The 15,907-nt window shown below is 43.5% G+C and overlaps 1 protein-coding gene across 7 annotated transcripts in view; it reads left to right on the top strand.

Moving 5' to 3' along the window:
• Positions 1–2,109: 2,109 nt before the first annotated feature.
• CRAMP1 (cramped chromatin regulator homolog 1) overlaps positions 2,110–15,907 on the top strand; it is a 40,489-nt gene continuing 26,691 nt past the window's right edge. For 3 of the 7 annotated variants that reach the window (XM_082064886.1, XM_082064885.1, XM_082064880.1), the window contains exons 1-6: positions 4,299–4,426; positions 4,902–5,251; positions 10,906–11,099; positions 11,583–11,736; positions 12,213–12,296; positions 15,215–15,263. In XM_082064886.1, the coding sequence (XP_081921012.1) occupies positions 4,383–4,426; positions 4,902–5,251; positions 10,906–11,099; positions 11,583–11,736; positions 12,213–12,296; positions 15,215–15,263 (875 nt within the window). In that variant the 5' untranslated portion in view covers positions 4,299–4,382. Of the gene's footprint in view, positions 2,502–4,298; positions 4,474–4,901; positions 5,252–10,905; positions 11,100–11,582; positions 11,737–12,212; positions 12,297–15,214; positions 15,264–15,907 lie in introns of those variants that run through there. The other 4 variants (XM_082064883.1, XM_082064882.1, XM_082064881.1 and 1 more) reach the window with 4 other exon arrangements.

The raw sequence follows: 15,907 nt of genomic DNA, 5'->3' as shown, positions 1-15,907 counted from the left end.
TTGTATGTGTGCAGGTCTGCCAAAGCACGATGATGGACCCTCCCTACTATTAAAAAAGAAGGAATGAAAGTTCAAGTGTCTTTTGACATCTCAACCTACCCCCTGCCTGTCAGCTCTTGTCCAACTCCTTTTTATTCAGTCTTTCTTTAACAAACATTTACACACATGAGCAATTTCACACCTTAACAGTCCACTTGAGGCAATGGGGCTATTCAAGCATATAAAGTTATTTACATACAGAGAGAATGGAAACCTTCAACTCTGAGCTCCTTGGGGCGCTGAACATACCTTCATGTCTCTTTCCAAAGCACCATGGAAATATATGGCACTGTAGATGCCAAATGCATCATTTCCTGTCAGTATTGTTAAATTTGGTTGTGGTCAAACCAAGGGGCAAAAATAAGCCATATAATCTTGTGCCACATTATAACAAAACCACAAAATACTCTCTCTACAAAAACAAAAACTAACTAAGATGCAGATTTAAATGCAAAGCTTTACACTAGAGACAAGACCATTAAGCAATTTGGCTCTTTTTTATTTGGAAAATTGCATTTATAGCTTGGTTACTCACAATTATGCTTTACAGTATATTTATAGATGACAACACAGAACCCAAGGCATGTTCAAGTTTAGCTCACCATCATAAGGTGATGGTGACTTGCAACACTCTCCATGGGAACCCAATCTTCCAGAAATCAGATGCCATCATTAAGTTTAAATTGTTAAGACATTAATTTCTAGGCTACAGCTTATGAAGATTTTCCTCAGAAGAGGACTAAGGCATTCTTTCCTGCTGTAATAACAGTGAAGTTTCTAAAAGAGGATGAACTGATGTTCTTTCCACAAAGAACTTACTAAGGAAAAAAAATCTCATGCAGTACCAGTTATAAGATTTTTTTGGAAGTAATTCTTCCTAGGAGTTAACATGAAGTCACCTCATAAAAGTATCAGAAGACAGTTGCTGGAAAACAGGCCAAAACATTAGGCCAGCAAATGAAATACAACCCACTTTATTTCCATATGTCACTGAATAAAGCATCTCAACCCTGGAGAGAGTTTACTTTAAACAAAATCATCTCACTTAAGGGTACCTATGCAAGTGCAAACTCTGCAAGAAGACTAGAAGTTGTGAAAACATTAAGCCTTCCCAGGAAGTTTCACATTTATAGTTTTATGTATGTTCCTTGTAAACTTTATGAACAATAAAGAACTTACTAATATCCTTAATGAGTAGGAAGTGTGTTGCCAAGTGATCTGCCAGGTCAGCAAGTGGCTCAGGAGCGCCCTGGGCCCGAGGGCTCTGCTCAGCCGCTCAGCGTGTGGTCACCACATCAGGCAGCCTGGCCTCCTACTGACTGCAGCTGGCAGGTCCCTGGCACTCAGCCACGCTCCCCGGGATCACCCTTCGCCTTAAGAATTGCTAAAAACAATACAAAATTAGCAGAAAGTGGTTCTTTAGCTGATACCAAAGAACCACCAACCTACCCCTGGTGGACACCCCAGCAATGTTCCTGCGGTCCAGGCCAGGAAAACACAAGCAGTTCCAGGAGAGAGCAGCCCCAGAACTCCCCTTGGTGCTTCAGTAGGCCTTAATGGAACAGGAGCAGCGGGCACTACCACCGGCGGAGCAGAAAAGCGAATTAAGCAAAGCTGCAGTACAGTGTCCCGCCCAAACCAACTCCCTCAAACGCACCCAAAACAACCACCCCCTTTTTGCTCAGCAGGCAATAAATAGACCGCCGCATGCAAATGAGCAGTTTTCTGACCAATGGAATCCTGGGCCGTGTCCAAAGGCCCGAGCTATAGAGCCCTCCATTGGCTCCCTTTTAGCCAATCATCAGCCAGATCTCGGGTCGCCTCTCACCCTCTGACGGACGCCGGCTGCCGTCTCTTCCTCTACGTTTCGCTTTCGTCACCGGCCCCGCGCCGCGCTTTGTTTGGCTTGGTTGGCGCCCAGGCCCCGCCTCCCGCCTCGCTCCCTCTTGCCGTCAACCAATGCGGTGCCTCGCTTGCGGTCTCGGGGCGGGGAGTGCCGGCGCGCTCAGCTGGGCCCGCGCGCCGCGTCCTGCCCCGCCCCCTCGGCCCGGCGCAGGGTGACGAGGAAGCGGAACCGCGGCGGCCGGGAGCTGATCGGGGCCCGCTCTGCGGCCGGGGGCGACGGCGGAGCGCGGCCGAACCCGGGACGCCAGGGAGCCGCGGGTCCGGCTGCGGGCGCGGAGGCCTAACGGAGAGCCGGCGGTGCCGGCACCGTGGCCGCGGTTTCGGAGTAGCCCGGGGAAGAGAGGTCGCCTCTCCGGCCGGGAGCGGGGCTGCCGCCGCCAGCAAAGCTGGGAGGGCCGCTGGGCTGGGCCGCGGTTGGACGCGCCGGCCTCCCCCCGAGCTGGCGGGTCTGGGGCGCAGCCTGGGCGTGCCTGGGACTGTGGAGGACGAAAGACCCGGGGCTACCACCGGCGGGAGAGCTGGAGCGCGGAGGCTGCGGGGCGGCATTGATGCGGCAGGTGAGCTCGGGGCTTGGGACGGAGCCTCCCGTGGGGCGGAGCGGGCTGCGGGGGGAAGGGAGAAACGGACCCTTGGCAGCTGCGGGGCGTGCGCGGCCCTGGGGACCCGGCACCGCCCGGCCCAGCTCGGCGGGCCGTCCATCTACCAGGTGCGGCGGCGCTGGGTCTGCGGGGAAAGCAGCTCCCCTGAGGGAGCCGGGCTGAGGTAGGAGGCAGAGTGAAGGGACGGCGACTAAGTATCAAAGTCTAGAGGACCCAGGCAGTAAGGTTGAGAAGATTTTCGCTTTGGAAGAGAAAGGAAAAGCAGATGCAATGTGAAAGCCAAAGGAGAAAGCAGCTGAAATGGGTGAACTGGGTGCAGGGCACTGCCAGAGGGTTTGGGCAGGACACTGTAAGGAGCCGGGCATTGGGAAGTAGGGCATATATTGGGATTTGCTACTCTAGTCTTGTAAGCAGCTGTCCCCAAGAGGTGTTTCTTTGGTATCCCCTACTAATTATTGGGTGATTCCAATGGAGGCACCATTTAGTTTGCAGTTACAAAACTAAACTTGAGATCAAGGAAGTTTAAGCCTTACTTAAGTGAAGTTTTTGAGTACAGACTATCAGAAGACTTCTGTCCTCAAAATAACTGAAAACACTACATTTTTTGTTGTGTGAAGAGCAAGTTTGTCTTTGCAATTAGGGACCTGTCAGGTGAAGAGTTAACCAAGTTTTACTATGAGCTTAGATCCACAGTTCAAGTGAGTTTATTGAGCGTTTGCAAAGAATGGGATGTTGCCCAACATAATTCTGAATTGGTAGATTCAGTGGTTTAGCTGAAAATCATTAGAGGGAGAAGTATCAGTTTAATAGTAGGAACACAATCCATAAACTGTAATCACACAAATTTCTACACCATATAATGCTGATGTGTCATGTTTATCTTAAACCACATTACTCTGGTGTCAGCCTAATACGTAGTAATTTCATTCTTTATTTGTGATGTTCAGGATTTCTTTGTCTTGTTGGGTTTTATCTTTTTCCTAAATTAAAGTTGGATCGTGGCTCCTGCTCTGGTGATAAGGTAGCTGCATTGCAACTGCTGGTTTTTTTCTGGTTTGCTGTAAGTGGTTTCTTTCTTGGAAGTTGACTTATTTTAGATGTAGTGTCAATGAGATTTTTACACTTTAAGAAAACAAACAAACAAAACAGTTGTTGAGTTTTAGCAGATAATATGACTTAAAGCCTTAAGCTTGTGTGTGTGTATGTGTATCTGGCGTTTTGTTCCAAGTGTTAAGAAAAACTTCGGTATTGAGAAGATTGATGAAGTTAGGCACAGAGTGAGCGGCAGCCCCAGAAGTCAGATTTGGCATTAAAGTTGTTCGGCGATGCCTCTTAGAAAGTCCAGGAGTTGGTCCTCCAGCACACGATGCTTTAAAAGTTTCTTGGCCAAGAGGTCACAGCATCACCATGAGCTGCATGGTCCCCATCCCAGTGAGGTGGTAAAAGCTGCTTCAGATGCCTGCGGAGTTTGTTGCCCTTCAAAATTAAAAAAATAATAATAAATGGGGTCACGTTAATTGAACAAAACAAAAGAAGGCTGGAAGCTGCTGACAGGGCCAGGCAGCAGCGGCCGGCCCGGGTTGCCAGGCCGGCTCCGGGCGCGGGTCGGTCCGCGGGGCCGGCGCTGACAGCGGCCGGGCCGCACCGCGATGCTCCGGGCAGAGGAGGCGGCCGGGCGTGCGGCGGCCCGGCGGGGAGCGGCGGAGAGGTGCCGGGGCTTCGGCGGGGGTGGGGGCGGAGGGGGAGCTGGAAATCTCGGTAGCCTCGGCCAGTCCCAGCCCCAGAGACACACGCACAGAGAGAGGAGGAGAAGCCGCCGCCGCCGCCGCATCTGGGAACATGAATCCCCCCCCCGCGGCAGGTCGGATCGCCTCGGCTGCACGGTGAGGAGGAAGAGGAGCCCCCCTGGGCCCGAGAAGCCGCGGAAGGGGTAGGATGGGGGGCGAGCAGCCGGGCCGGCCCGGCCGCGCTGCCCCGCTCCGCGGGCTCGGCCGTTGCCTTTCCTCTCAGCTCTGCCGAGCGCTTCCACACGCCCGAGTTTGGCTGGGCGATTTCTCCGCCAAAGGCGCCCCGAAGCCCTTCGGGAGGGTGCCGGAGGGCTGCCGGGGGGTCCCGGCTGCCTTTTGGGCCGCTTTGGGGGGGGTTCCGGCGGGGCTTTCCCCCTCCCGCCCTCGGCACAGGTTGTTGGGTCGGGACAGCAAACGAAAGGGGATTTAGTAACAAACAACGGCGGCCATGTTGAGAGGAATTTCTGCAGCTAAACTTCTCCCCTCTCAGTCCAGGGATTTCTCTCCCTCTCTGGGGGGCTTCCTGGCCTGACTTTGTGCCCCCCTCTTTTCTCTCTCTTCTCCCCAACAGGATGACAGTGAAACTGGGAGAGAGCAGCGGGGAGGAAGGGGTGAAAAAGCTGGGCAAGAGAGCAGGAGGAGATGAGGAGTCCCTGGAAGAAGAAGGGGCAGGAGGAGGAGGAGAGGCAGCTCCAGGCAGCAGCAGCACAAAGAAAGAAGAAAAGATTATTAACAACAACACTAACAGCAGCCCCCCACCGAACCCCAGCTTATCACAGGCCCCGGCCTCCCTCCAGCCCTCCCACAGCCAGGACCAGCATCATTTTCTCAGGTCCAGCGTCAGACCTCAGAGCAAGAGGCTGAAGAAGGATTCCCAGGCATCCTCCTCGGTTGGCAGCAGCACTGCTGCAAAAGGCAAAGGTACCGTGTTTTGACACCTTTAAAACACACTGGCAAGAGGGGTGCTGGGGTGGGGGAGTCACCTGTGGGTTTAGGAGTTGTTGTTCTCCTCCTGTAGATGCCATCTTTTGTTTGGTTTTGAGGAAGGTGTTTTGGGGCTTGTTTCTCACAGTAGCTGGAATCTTCTTTGTGTCCCAAAGCTCCAGCTTCTTTGCTGCCCACTATCCCCTGTGCACTTGCAGAACTGGGGGGCTTGGATGTGGATGTGGAGGAGGAAAAATTCTCCATTATTGAAGCAAACCTTTAATTCCTGCACTTCATTTCTCCTGAGTTTTAGAAAATTCCTGTATTTTGGTTAGGAAATTAGACTCCAGCTCGCTGTGTAATCAAATGGCTGCACTCTGAATTCTGTTCTTGGATAACAAAATATGCACTGGGTGCTAGTTAAAAAGGGAAAAAAAAAACAACTCACAAGGCAGTGGTGGTTTCTCACAGTTATTTCTATGGCTGTTTTATGCAAAGAACCATGTTGGAAACAGCTATGAAATATACATATTGGCATATTTGTTTCTAAGATTTTGTGGGCCCTGCATTATTGTTTCGGAACAGTTTGAGCATTTCCATCTGATTCAAGTTTATTGTTTTGTATACATCTGAATACCTTTATGTATGTACATACCTACAGAGGCTTTGTCACTTTAGCATTGTAGATAAGAATTAGATTTTTTTCAAAGCTGTTTCTTAACTTGTGTAGCCGGAAGACAGCAAGGATATCTGAATATCTTGGTGCTATTGTGTGTGCTCAGCAGTCACTGGATGACACCTGGCACTGTAGTGGAGCTGCACCTGAGACTCATTTTGGATACCCTGTGCAAAAGTACTCGAGTTTTATTTTCTGTTTATTTTTGAGAAAAACAATATTTGGAGATTTCTTCAACATTTGAAATAACAGAGTTTACTCCTGTATGCTAAAATGAAGTTAAACTCCATATTAGCATAAATGTGTCTTCGAGATTACCTCACTCTTCGATGTGTTGCAGTGGTATGCACATGCTGAACATTAGGTAAACATTATTAATTATGATAGTTTTCTGTTCCAGTAATGAAACAGTGCGAATCATGATATTTTAATTATTGCCACGTCATGAAAAAAATTCTTGACCTTGATTGCTTGACAGTTAGTTTATATAATTTACAAAAGTATTTTTGAATACCTTAATTAACTTTTTAAGTTAAAAACTCCGGTGTGTGATGTTGAAGGATGGAACAAAATGCCTATGTAATTTTTCTCCCAGTTGCATTAAACCGAATAAACAAACAGATGGAATACCCAGGAGTGTTTAGCTACAGATAATTATTTCAAGGGTTGTAAACAGTATTAAATGCAAGGAAGTGTTTCTTTGGCATACATATTGTCCATGATTGACAAGTTGAATATATGCATTTGAAATTACTCTGTTGCTTTGAAAGTGTATACGCGTGTGAACAAAATAACACGTATGTTTGTGCATGTGCATATTCATGTTTGTATGTTTGTACATAGACATGCATTTCCAGTTTTAGAGCAGCAGAACGATTTTTAACTAGGTGTATTGACACAGTTGAAAACCAAACTTTATGTATTTTGCAGTTTGGATTCCAAAATAACCCCAATAAAATTATATGCAAAATGGAAAATATTATTTCAGTAATTGGTCATAGATAGTGCTTGTAGTCGCTGCACCTGACTATGTTGTCCGGTTTAGGCAAACTTCTTAAATCATTGGGGGTGACAGCAGTGGAATTATGGCTATGCTTTCACTTTTTGAATTGTAAGACCAGCCACAGCTCTGCCTGGCTAGTTTTTATGTGAATGCATCAAAGTTGATTTCTCCGATACGGTTGAGATTATAACTGTTAGATCTTGGAGAACAGAGCCATGGCGTGAGATCCTTTCTAATTTGAGTTCTTTACATTCAGGGTTGTATACTGAGAGGTTTTCCAGGCTTGTCTGAATTCTCCCTAGTGTTATGTCTTGTGATTAGAATTTATAGGGCTTTGCATTCTGAGTGAAGTGTCTCACAGAGTGAGCTGCCAATAGGGAACTCAGGGAGGAGTGAAGATTACTAATAAAGGTTGGACTTAAATCCTTTCACTTGCTGTCCCACCAACTTTCCTTTCCCTCTGTAAGTACAAACATGACCAAAAGCTCCAATGCATGTGTTTGAGCTCAGCTCTGAAAACTGGAAGCTTTTCCATTTTGCATGTCCCAGTCAAGGTGGTAGCTGCAAAGGTAATTTTACCATTGGCCAGCAGGAGTGTATAGACCACACTCTCAATCCATTGAAACCAGAAACTTGTTTTTATCATGGTCTTTAATAATGCTTTGTAACCCTTAAAGTTTATCAAAGTGGTCCCGCTTTTAGAATCTGTATATTCTAGTGAAAACTCTTCCAAGGGCTATTATTAAGGAGTATAATCAATAAACTTAATTTTTTTTTTTTTTTTCAGATTTCAGTTGCTCAGCAGGCATTGGCTTGTCCTGATCATGTCTTTTAAAAAGTTTTGAAAATATGATTATTTTCTGTCTGCTATGGATCCCTTTTCACATTCAGCATTTGTGCTTTTAGGGTGCTTCTTTGTAGCAGCCAAGTTATTGATAAAGTAAACTTAACTGTAAACTGTAGGAAGAGTTTGCTCAGCAGCTGCTGACTTTTCAACTTTACCTTCCTGTGGTTCAGGGAAGATTGTCAGTAATACTCGAATTCTGCCGAGTAGGATGTATAAAAATTCTGCTGTTTTTCAGATTACCCTGACGTAATCTTTAATTGCATTTTTGGATTCTGTTTCTTGTCTTTCATGTACTGAGTTGCATTTCTGAGTTTAGGGCAAAAATGACATAGAAGGTAGCACAGCAAAATTAAGTTTGAAAACTGTATTGCCTCAAAAAGCCAATACGTTTTGAATTGCTGAAAAGTTTATCAAATTTTCTGCACAAATAACTAAATCTATGCTTTTAAAAATAATAATTATTATTGTTTTCAAATGGCGGTCAACTTTTTGTTGTATTTTCAAATTCATAGTCTACACCTCAAATTCTGCACAGTTTTTGAAGTATTAATTCTTGGAAGTCTTAAAGTAACTTGCATGAAATCAGTGGAAGAACTTGAAGGAGTCGTGGTGTGGAGGCAGTTTATCATGAGAGTTCAAAAGCAGGTGGGTTTATTGAGGGAGAGAAAACAGACCAATATAGGGTTGCTGAAAAAGAGGGATTTCTGAGAATTAACATCTCATTTGCAAATACTCACATGGTTGCTGAGTGCAGGTTTTAAGGTGTGTTTTGAGGCTTTTTTCCATGAAGCAAGAGTGATGAGAATATCCATGTGGATGTTGTGACCACAACAGTAAAAGCTGGAATATTTTGTCATCATGTGCTGTAGATTTTGTTTGAACTAGAGTGTTCCCATTCTCTGTTTTTACCCATTTTCTGAATGCAGAATAAAGTCAGGAGGAAATAGTAACAAAGTCTAATGGTAATGAACTGAAGCTTGAAGACGTCTTTCATGCTGTTGCTCTAGATTTATTTACAAAATGTGTAGAATGGCCCAAACCAGTGTGTGGATTTGTTTTGCAGTAATAAGCAGTTCTCTCTTGAAAAAAAGAATTATTAATCCAAAAGCATTAGCTGAATTAAAATGTTCCATCTTTTGACAGTGTATAAAACTTGCTGGAAAGCAGTCCAGTTTGTTTCAGCCCATCAAAGTTGCATGTCCCGTAGCACGTGGATTAAATTAACTACTGTCCTCTCCTGTGGGAGAGGATGTGTATACCAAGATACCTGATGTAGGTACTTATAATACGATTGTATCTTCTCAAATTTGTAGGCTGCAGAATCAATTGTACCTTCGTTTGAAATGTCCTCCAGCATTATTTCTCTAGGGCATGAATGACTGTTAAAAAACTGCTGGCACGACCCCTTGTTCTGATATTCTCCTTAATCCTCTTCATATTGTTTACAATTGCTACTCTCCTTCCATCCTACCTTGACGTGCTTTCATTCATTCTTTGCCCTCCCATTTACCCCAGTTCTCCCTCCCTTCCTTTGAAAGTGGCTCAGAGTCAGAACCCCACAGGATCTCGTCCCACACTACTAAGGCAGAAAATGTGGTTGAGATGATGTTATGTCATTCGCAGATAAATGAAGATCTAATAATGGGGCACACAGATGGGTAGAGATCACTGGATAAAAGGAATTAATAATTTTCTCTGGAACATTGGTGTTTGGATCCATGATTTTGTTGGGGGTCGTAGTTCAAAGCCAACTACAAAAACCGGATGTCTTTGCAGACTGTGGGTGGAAAGCTGAGTGAAGATGCTGAGAACTTACACATCCAAACTCGCTGCTTTGTGCCTGGGGTGCAGGGGCTGGTGCTCCGCTGTGGCTGGAGTGAAGGGAGGGAGTTGTCGTGGCTGTTCTTGTGGGGGAGGCTGGTCCAGTGGTTGGGTGATGCAGGATAAGTGGACAGAGTGAGAATGACCATGTTGTCTTTGTCTTGTCTTCAGTCTCCTCCTTTTGTCAATGATTTTACTTAGAACAAGCACATAAGCAGAGTATTAGAGCAAACCTCCTTGCTCGCTCCAGCAGCTCTGCGGCAGGAATGGTTTGGGGAGCCTTGATGGACCTTATTGTTTTCATGGTTTGCTTAAGTTGTAAATAATCTGTTGTTGGGAATTAGTGACCATCATCATCATCTATCATTAGGGGGAGGATGAAAACTTGGTAGCTGTTTTGTATGTTAGAAGAATCTCATGCAGTAAGATTGAAAGACCGAATTTATGGGGTATAATTTAATGGTGTATGACTATTCTTTTGCCTTTTATCCTCAATTATTTTCTAATACCGTGTTTTAGAATATACTGCATTACATTGTCTTAGCAAGATCAAATAAACTCTAAGAGTGGATTGTGGTAACCCAATGATAAATACTACTGTCCACAGTAGTAAGAGAGTTTTTGCAGAGGGATGACATAGGAAACTTCTTTATTCCTGCAAGTAAGGTACCTCTGGAGAGGTGACAGGATACTAGAGTTTTTAGATCTTCATATACTTCGTATACTCTAAGCAATTATCTGGATAGTAATTTATTTGTGTTTAAAACAAGGATGTGATAAACTTCCCAGGACTACAGTTTCTCTTGTAGAATAGTAAATATATAGAAAGGAACAAAAGAGCAATTATGAGCTACTTATCCTTTGTAGAAGTTGAATCAGTGGAGCCCTAAGCATAGGAAATGTAAGTTACTGAGAATGGTTGCATTTTTATGGAAAAAATGGGGTGTACTTTTGGAAAGTCTCCCTGGTTTCTGGATTAACATTCTAATCATCTCTTACAGTGTCAAACCAAGCATGAGGTTCAGTTTGATTTCTATTGTGAATAAACCAGAGATTTAAGATTAGTTTATAATGTTTTTACCAATTAAGATGTCTTTGAAAGACTAATGATTTTGGAGGTGACTTTGAGATTTTATCTCTTTAAAAAAAGGTTATTTGCCTATGTATTTTGGGTGAAATATCTTGGAAAAAACCTGACATAAATGAGAGTGCTGAAGAAGGAGGAAATTCTGAGTTCCTCACTTATCTCTATCCATGAATCCTGCCATTGGTTTGATGTTCACTCTGGTCATGGTTTTTTGCAGCAGCAGATAATGGAGGGACCGCATCTGGTGGCGCATCAGGAATTCCTCCCAGCAATCCTGCTGGGAATTCCAAGTCATCAGCACGGAACCTAGGCTCCTCAGCCGGGGAGAAGGAGGAAGGAAAGAAGGTCAGACGGCAGTGGGAGTCGTGGAGCACAGAGGACAAAAATACTTTCTTCGAGGGACTGTATGAGGTATGCGTAGAAGCAAATAACAAGCTTAGATGGCTTCATTTTAGTATCTGGATGTTGCTAAAGAAGGTTGATTAAGTTGAAATTTGCTGGAGCAAAATACGTATGTACACATGCGTTTATTAGTCTGTGCATATGTGTCTCTACAGTTGGCTATAAACTGGCTGTCAATCAAAGCCACCATGCAAAAGTGTCAAGCTTTTTGTTGTTGTTGTTTTGAAATACACAGGAAATATTTGAGTTTTGTTAATGAATGTTTATAACAATTTGAATTATTTTTCAATTATGGTTCTTTATACATAAAATTAAATTTTCCTCTTTCGAACTCCAAGGATTTTATAGGAATTGGCTAGTTTTAAAGGGACACACAATGACCATTGAAATCTAATTTCCTGCTAAGAACCTCAAAGTCCTTCATGTTGTTCGAGCTGTCTTAATGTGTAAGTTTGGTTTTGAGTATTTGGATTTGTTTGATTTATTCTTCAGCATGGGAAGGACTTTGAAGCTATCCAGAACAACATTGCCCTGAAATACAAGAAGAAAGGCAAACCAGCAAGCATGGTGAAGAATAAGGAACAGGTTCGCCATTTCTACTACCGCACCTGGCACAAGATCTCAAAGTACATTGACTTTGATAATGGTTAGTATGGAATGGAATGGACTCAGTGCAGAGCTCACGGTCTTGTGAGGGTTGGAGTTCTGCCTTTTAGTGCCGCTGTGGAGGGCAGGAATTCTATATGCGTTTTCTTGGGGGCATCTATATGTTTCTTTTAGAAATTGTAAACATTTAAGTGATTCTAGAGTTAGCTTTATTATGAATTAGCTGTATTTTGCATATTGAACTGTTGCATATTTAAATGCTGTGGAAGCTGCTTTGTTTTTTCTCTAGTCTAAAAAAGGTTGCATTTCCCTGATATTTAACTCACCGAAAGAAAATTGGTGAGCCCATCTAATTATAGTGTTTCTCAAAACAGAACTTAGTCTTCCCTCCGGTGAGGTGTTTCTCTCATAATTGAAAATACAAATAATCTCATTTTCAGTGTTGAAATTAGTATCTGCAGTGTTGCTGTGTGTGAGTATCTGTTGGCTGCATCTCACATCTTTTCTACTTTTCAGTATTTTCTCAAGGGCTGAAAAAATCCTCCCTGGAGCTTTATGGCTTAATCTGCTATGGGGAACTGAGAAAGAAGATTGGGGGATGTGAGTATGAATGAATTAATATTATTTTTATATGGTAGAATCACAGGTGTTTACCCTTGAAGTTGCCAATGTCTAGTACAGTTTCACTTTGGAGTTATTTAGAATTTATGTTCAATGTATTATATTGCAGTATTCTGTGGTACCGTTTTTTCATTAGACATATTTCTATTTTTAAATACTTTCTTAGACATTAGTCCCTTTTTCTTTGACAGATATCTTTAGCTTTTGCTATCTATGGAATGCAGGGCATGTATTATAATACCCACAGATTGCAGGTAAATGTATACTCAGATTATCTGTCTTGTTTTATTATTCTTGAAAACTAAGCAATTGAATGTGTGAATGATATCATCTGCACCCACAATTAGTTCTGCTTATGCAATCAAAATCTAGGATGGTGCATTTTTTTAAGTCATTCTCTAAATCTTTGCTTATTGAACCCTGAAGATGAAAAAGCATTACAAATCATCATCAGAAATGACAACTGTACTGGGCAGCCAAGATGTGTTCTGACCTTATTGATCCCAGAGGCTGTTTTTGTCTGTAAGGATGAGCGTAGACAGATGAGTATGTGCCATACCAATGCTCCCCCATTTTCTGGAAGTTGATTAGTTTTATTAGAAAGAGATCTGAGCTTAGGCTTATTACCATGTTCATAGAATCACAGAATAGTTTGGGTTGGAAAGGATCTTCAAAGCTCATCCAGTGCCACCCCTGCCATGAGCAGGGACATCTTCACCAGCTCAGGTTGCTCAGAGGCCCATGCAGCCTGGCCTGTAATGTCTCCAGTGATGGGGCATCCACCACCTCTCTGGGCAACCTGGGCCAGGCTCTCACCACCCTCATTGTAAAAGGTGTCTTCCTTATGTTTAGTCTGAATTTTCCCCCTTTTAGTTTAAAACCATCAACCCTTGTCCTTCTGCGACAGTCCCTCCTAAAAAGTCTGTCCCCATCATTCTTAGAAGCCCTCTTTAAGGCTGCAGTAAGGTCTCCTCGGAGCCTTCTGTTCACCAGCTGAACACCCCAACTCTCTCAGCCTGTCCTCCCAGCAGAGCTGTTCCAGCCTCGGATCATTTCTGTGGCTCTTCTGGCCCTCTCCAGCAGGTCCATGTCTGTCCTGTGCTGAGGAACCAGAGCTGGACCAGCACTGCAGGGGCTCTCACCGGAGCGGAGCAGGGCAGGAATCACCTCCCTGACCTGTTGGCCATGCTGCTTTTTGTGCAGCCTGGGATCCGGTTCGTGTGGCCTTTATGGCTTCCAGACAAGGGTGAGCTCTGCTGTGGCTGGCTTGGAGAACAGGCAGAGGAACACGGCTGTGCGCACTGGGCCATGCACACATACCTTCTTATCGGTGTGGTTTTTTTCATTTGTTTTCAAACTTTTCGTAGAGTTGGTTTTCTATCATAGTGCATATACTACATATTTTGTTTAAGTTGTAAGATGCGGAAAATCATCAAAATGCTTTCAATTCTTTGTCAAGTCATACTAGTTGCGAAGTGAAAGACAATAAAGCTTTAATGAGTGCATGTGTACAATTCCTAATAGAACCATGCTATTTTGGCAATTTTTTTTGTTGTTGTTATATTGTTTCCTTACCTGTTATTTTTATTGTAATGTGTCATGAACGACTGTTGCGATTGCTCATACTGACTTTATTCTGTTTGTACAAAGATCTCCAATATATTAATTCGTCTTGGAGAAGCAATTTTGAACTGTTTCATGACACAGAAGATGTAGAGGCAAGACAGGTTGCATTGTCAGTAGAAATCAGTGTTTCTTGCGTATATCCGTGTCTTGTCTTAAAAGCATCAACAGACCCTCCTTGCTATGGCTGGGAATAGGGTTCCACACAGTCACCATGGCAATGCACGCATACTCTGTGCCTGTCTTTTTATAACCTGGATATTGGTTACGTATTTTCCCCCCTGTCACTTGGAAAATTCTATTTTCCAAGACCAAATGGACTTAAGCTGCAGCCTCTACACCCAGTTTATGAGAGGTCTCCTCTGCAGCTGGTGAAAATAGTTTCTTTCACTTTTCTTTTTTTTCTTTCCCTCTTGTAGTATTCACTCCTGTCTTCTCAGAAATCAAGATGACTTTGTATTGAGATACAAAAACATGTCAGGAATATTTTCAGCATTTCCAGAGGGAGTTTAAATGTTTGGTAAATAAACGTGGACCTAACTATTGTAAGGAATATATTATAAATCAAGTTACCATAATGCCCATTTAAAAATGTGCTGTATAGAAGAAAGGTGTGGGTTATAAGTGTGTTTTATTATTTTTATTTACTTACTGCATTCAGCACTGTGAGGGCTCGATGGTCTTTCTCTGTGCTGTGCTGCCTTAGCAACAGAGATTGAGCAGGAAGATGAGGAAGCTTTTCGTTTTAATACTGCAGTGTCAGATTAATGCCCAGCAACCCAAGATGACTGAACCACCTAAACTAGGGTCATTTAATCTGTGAGTAAATATGATTTTCATGGCAAATACCATGTAAAGCTTACACATTATGAAAACAGAAACATTTAAGGAAGGGTATGTTCTAGATCAGAATCATTTCAGTTGGAAAGGACCTTTAAGATCATTGAGTCCAACCATTAACCTAAACCATGTTCCTAAGCACCACATCTACACATATTTTAAAATTGTCCAGGGATGGCGACTCCACCACATTGCTGGGCAGCCTGTTCCAGTTCTTGACAACCCTTTCAATGAGCAAATGTTTCCTAATATCCAATCTAAATCTCCCCTGGTACAACTTGAGACTTCTTCCTCTTGTCCTATCACTTGTTATTTATGTTCATTAATCCTGTGTGAGAATAAAATAGCTTTGGAAAGCAAATAGGGTGAAGAAAAAGGTCGTGACAATATCACTTGAAATCCTAATTCACCATGTTATCCTATTTCATCTAAAGGTATGGATGACAAGAACGCAGCTAAACTCAATGAGCTCATTCAAGCTGGGTAAGTAAGAACTTATTCCTGAAACTCTTAAAACTGGTTGTTCAGCACCCTGGTTGTTGAATTGGTCATCGAGTATCTAGGGGGCGTTTCTTATATTTATAGAGCTGCAGTCTGACATTTTCCATCCTTAGTTTGTTTGGTATGGGTTTTTTTTCCCCTCCCCTTTTCCATGAAGCCATTAATTGTTATTAGTAAGAAATGATGGGTGAAATTTAAGAATATAATGACATGAGAATTCTTTACAGAAGTTACAGAATTATAACTATAGGGAATATAGAATCAGAACAGAATCATAGAATCGTTTAGGTTGGAAAAGACCTTTAAGATCACAGAGGCCAACCATTAACCTGACACTGCGAAGTCCACCACTAAACCATGTCCCTGAGAGCCATGTCTAAATGCCTTTTAAACCCCTCCAGGGATGGTGACTCCACCACTTCCCTGGGCAGCCTGTTCCAGTACCTGACAACCGTTTCCATGAAGAAGTTTCTCCTAATATTCAATCTAAACCTCCCCTGGTGCAACTCAAGGCCATTTATTCTTGTCTTATCACTCTTTACTTGGGAGAAGAGACCAACACCCTCCATGCTACAATCTCCTTTCAGGCAGTTGCAGACAGTGATAAGGTCTCCCCTCAGCCTCCT

Source organism: Streptopelia decaocto, assembly GCF_964273445.1.
Source record: "Streptopelia decaocto genome assembly, chromosome: 13".
Lineage (NCBI taxonomy): Eukaryota > Metazoa > Chordata > Aves > Columbiformes > Columbidae > Streptopelia > Streptopelia decaocto.
The sequence above is the reverse complement of the archived record's forward strand: the minus strand, read 5'-3'. Positions and strand labels throughout refer to the sequence as shown.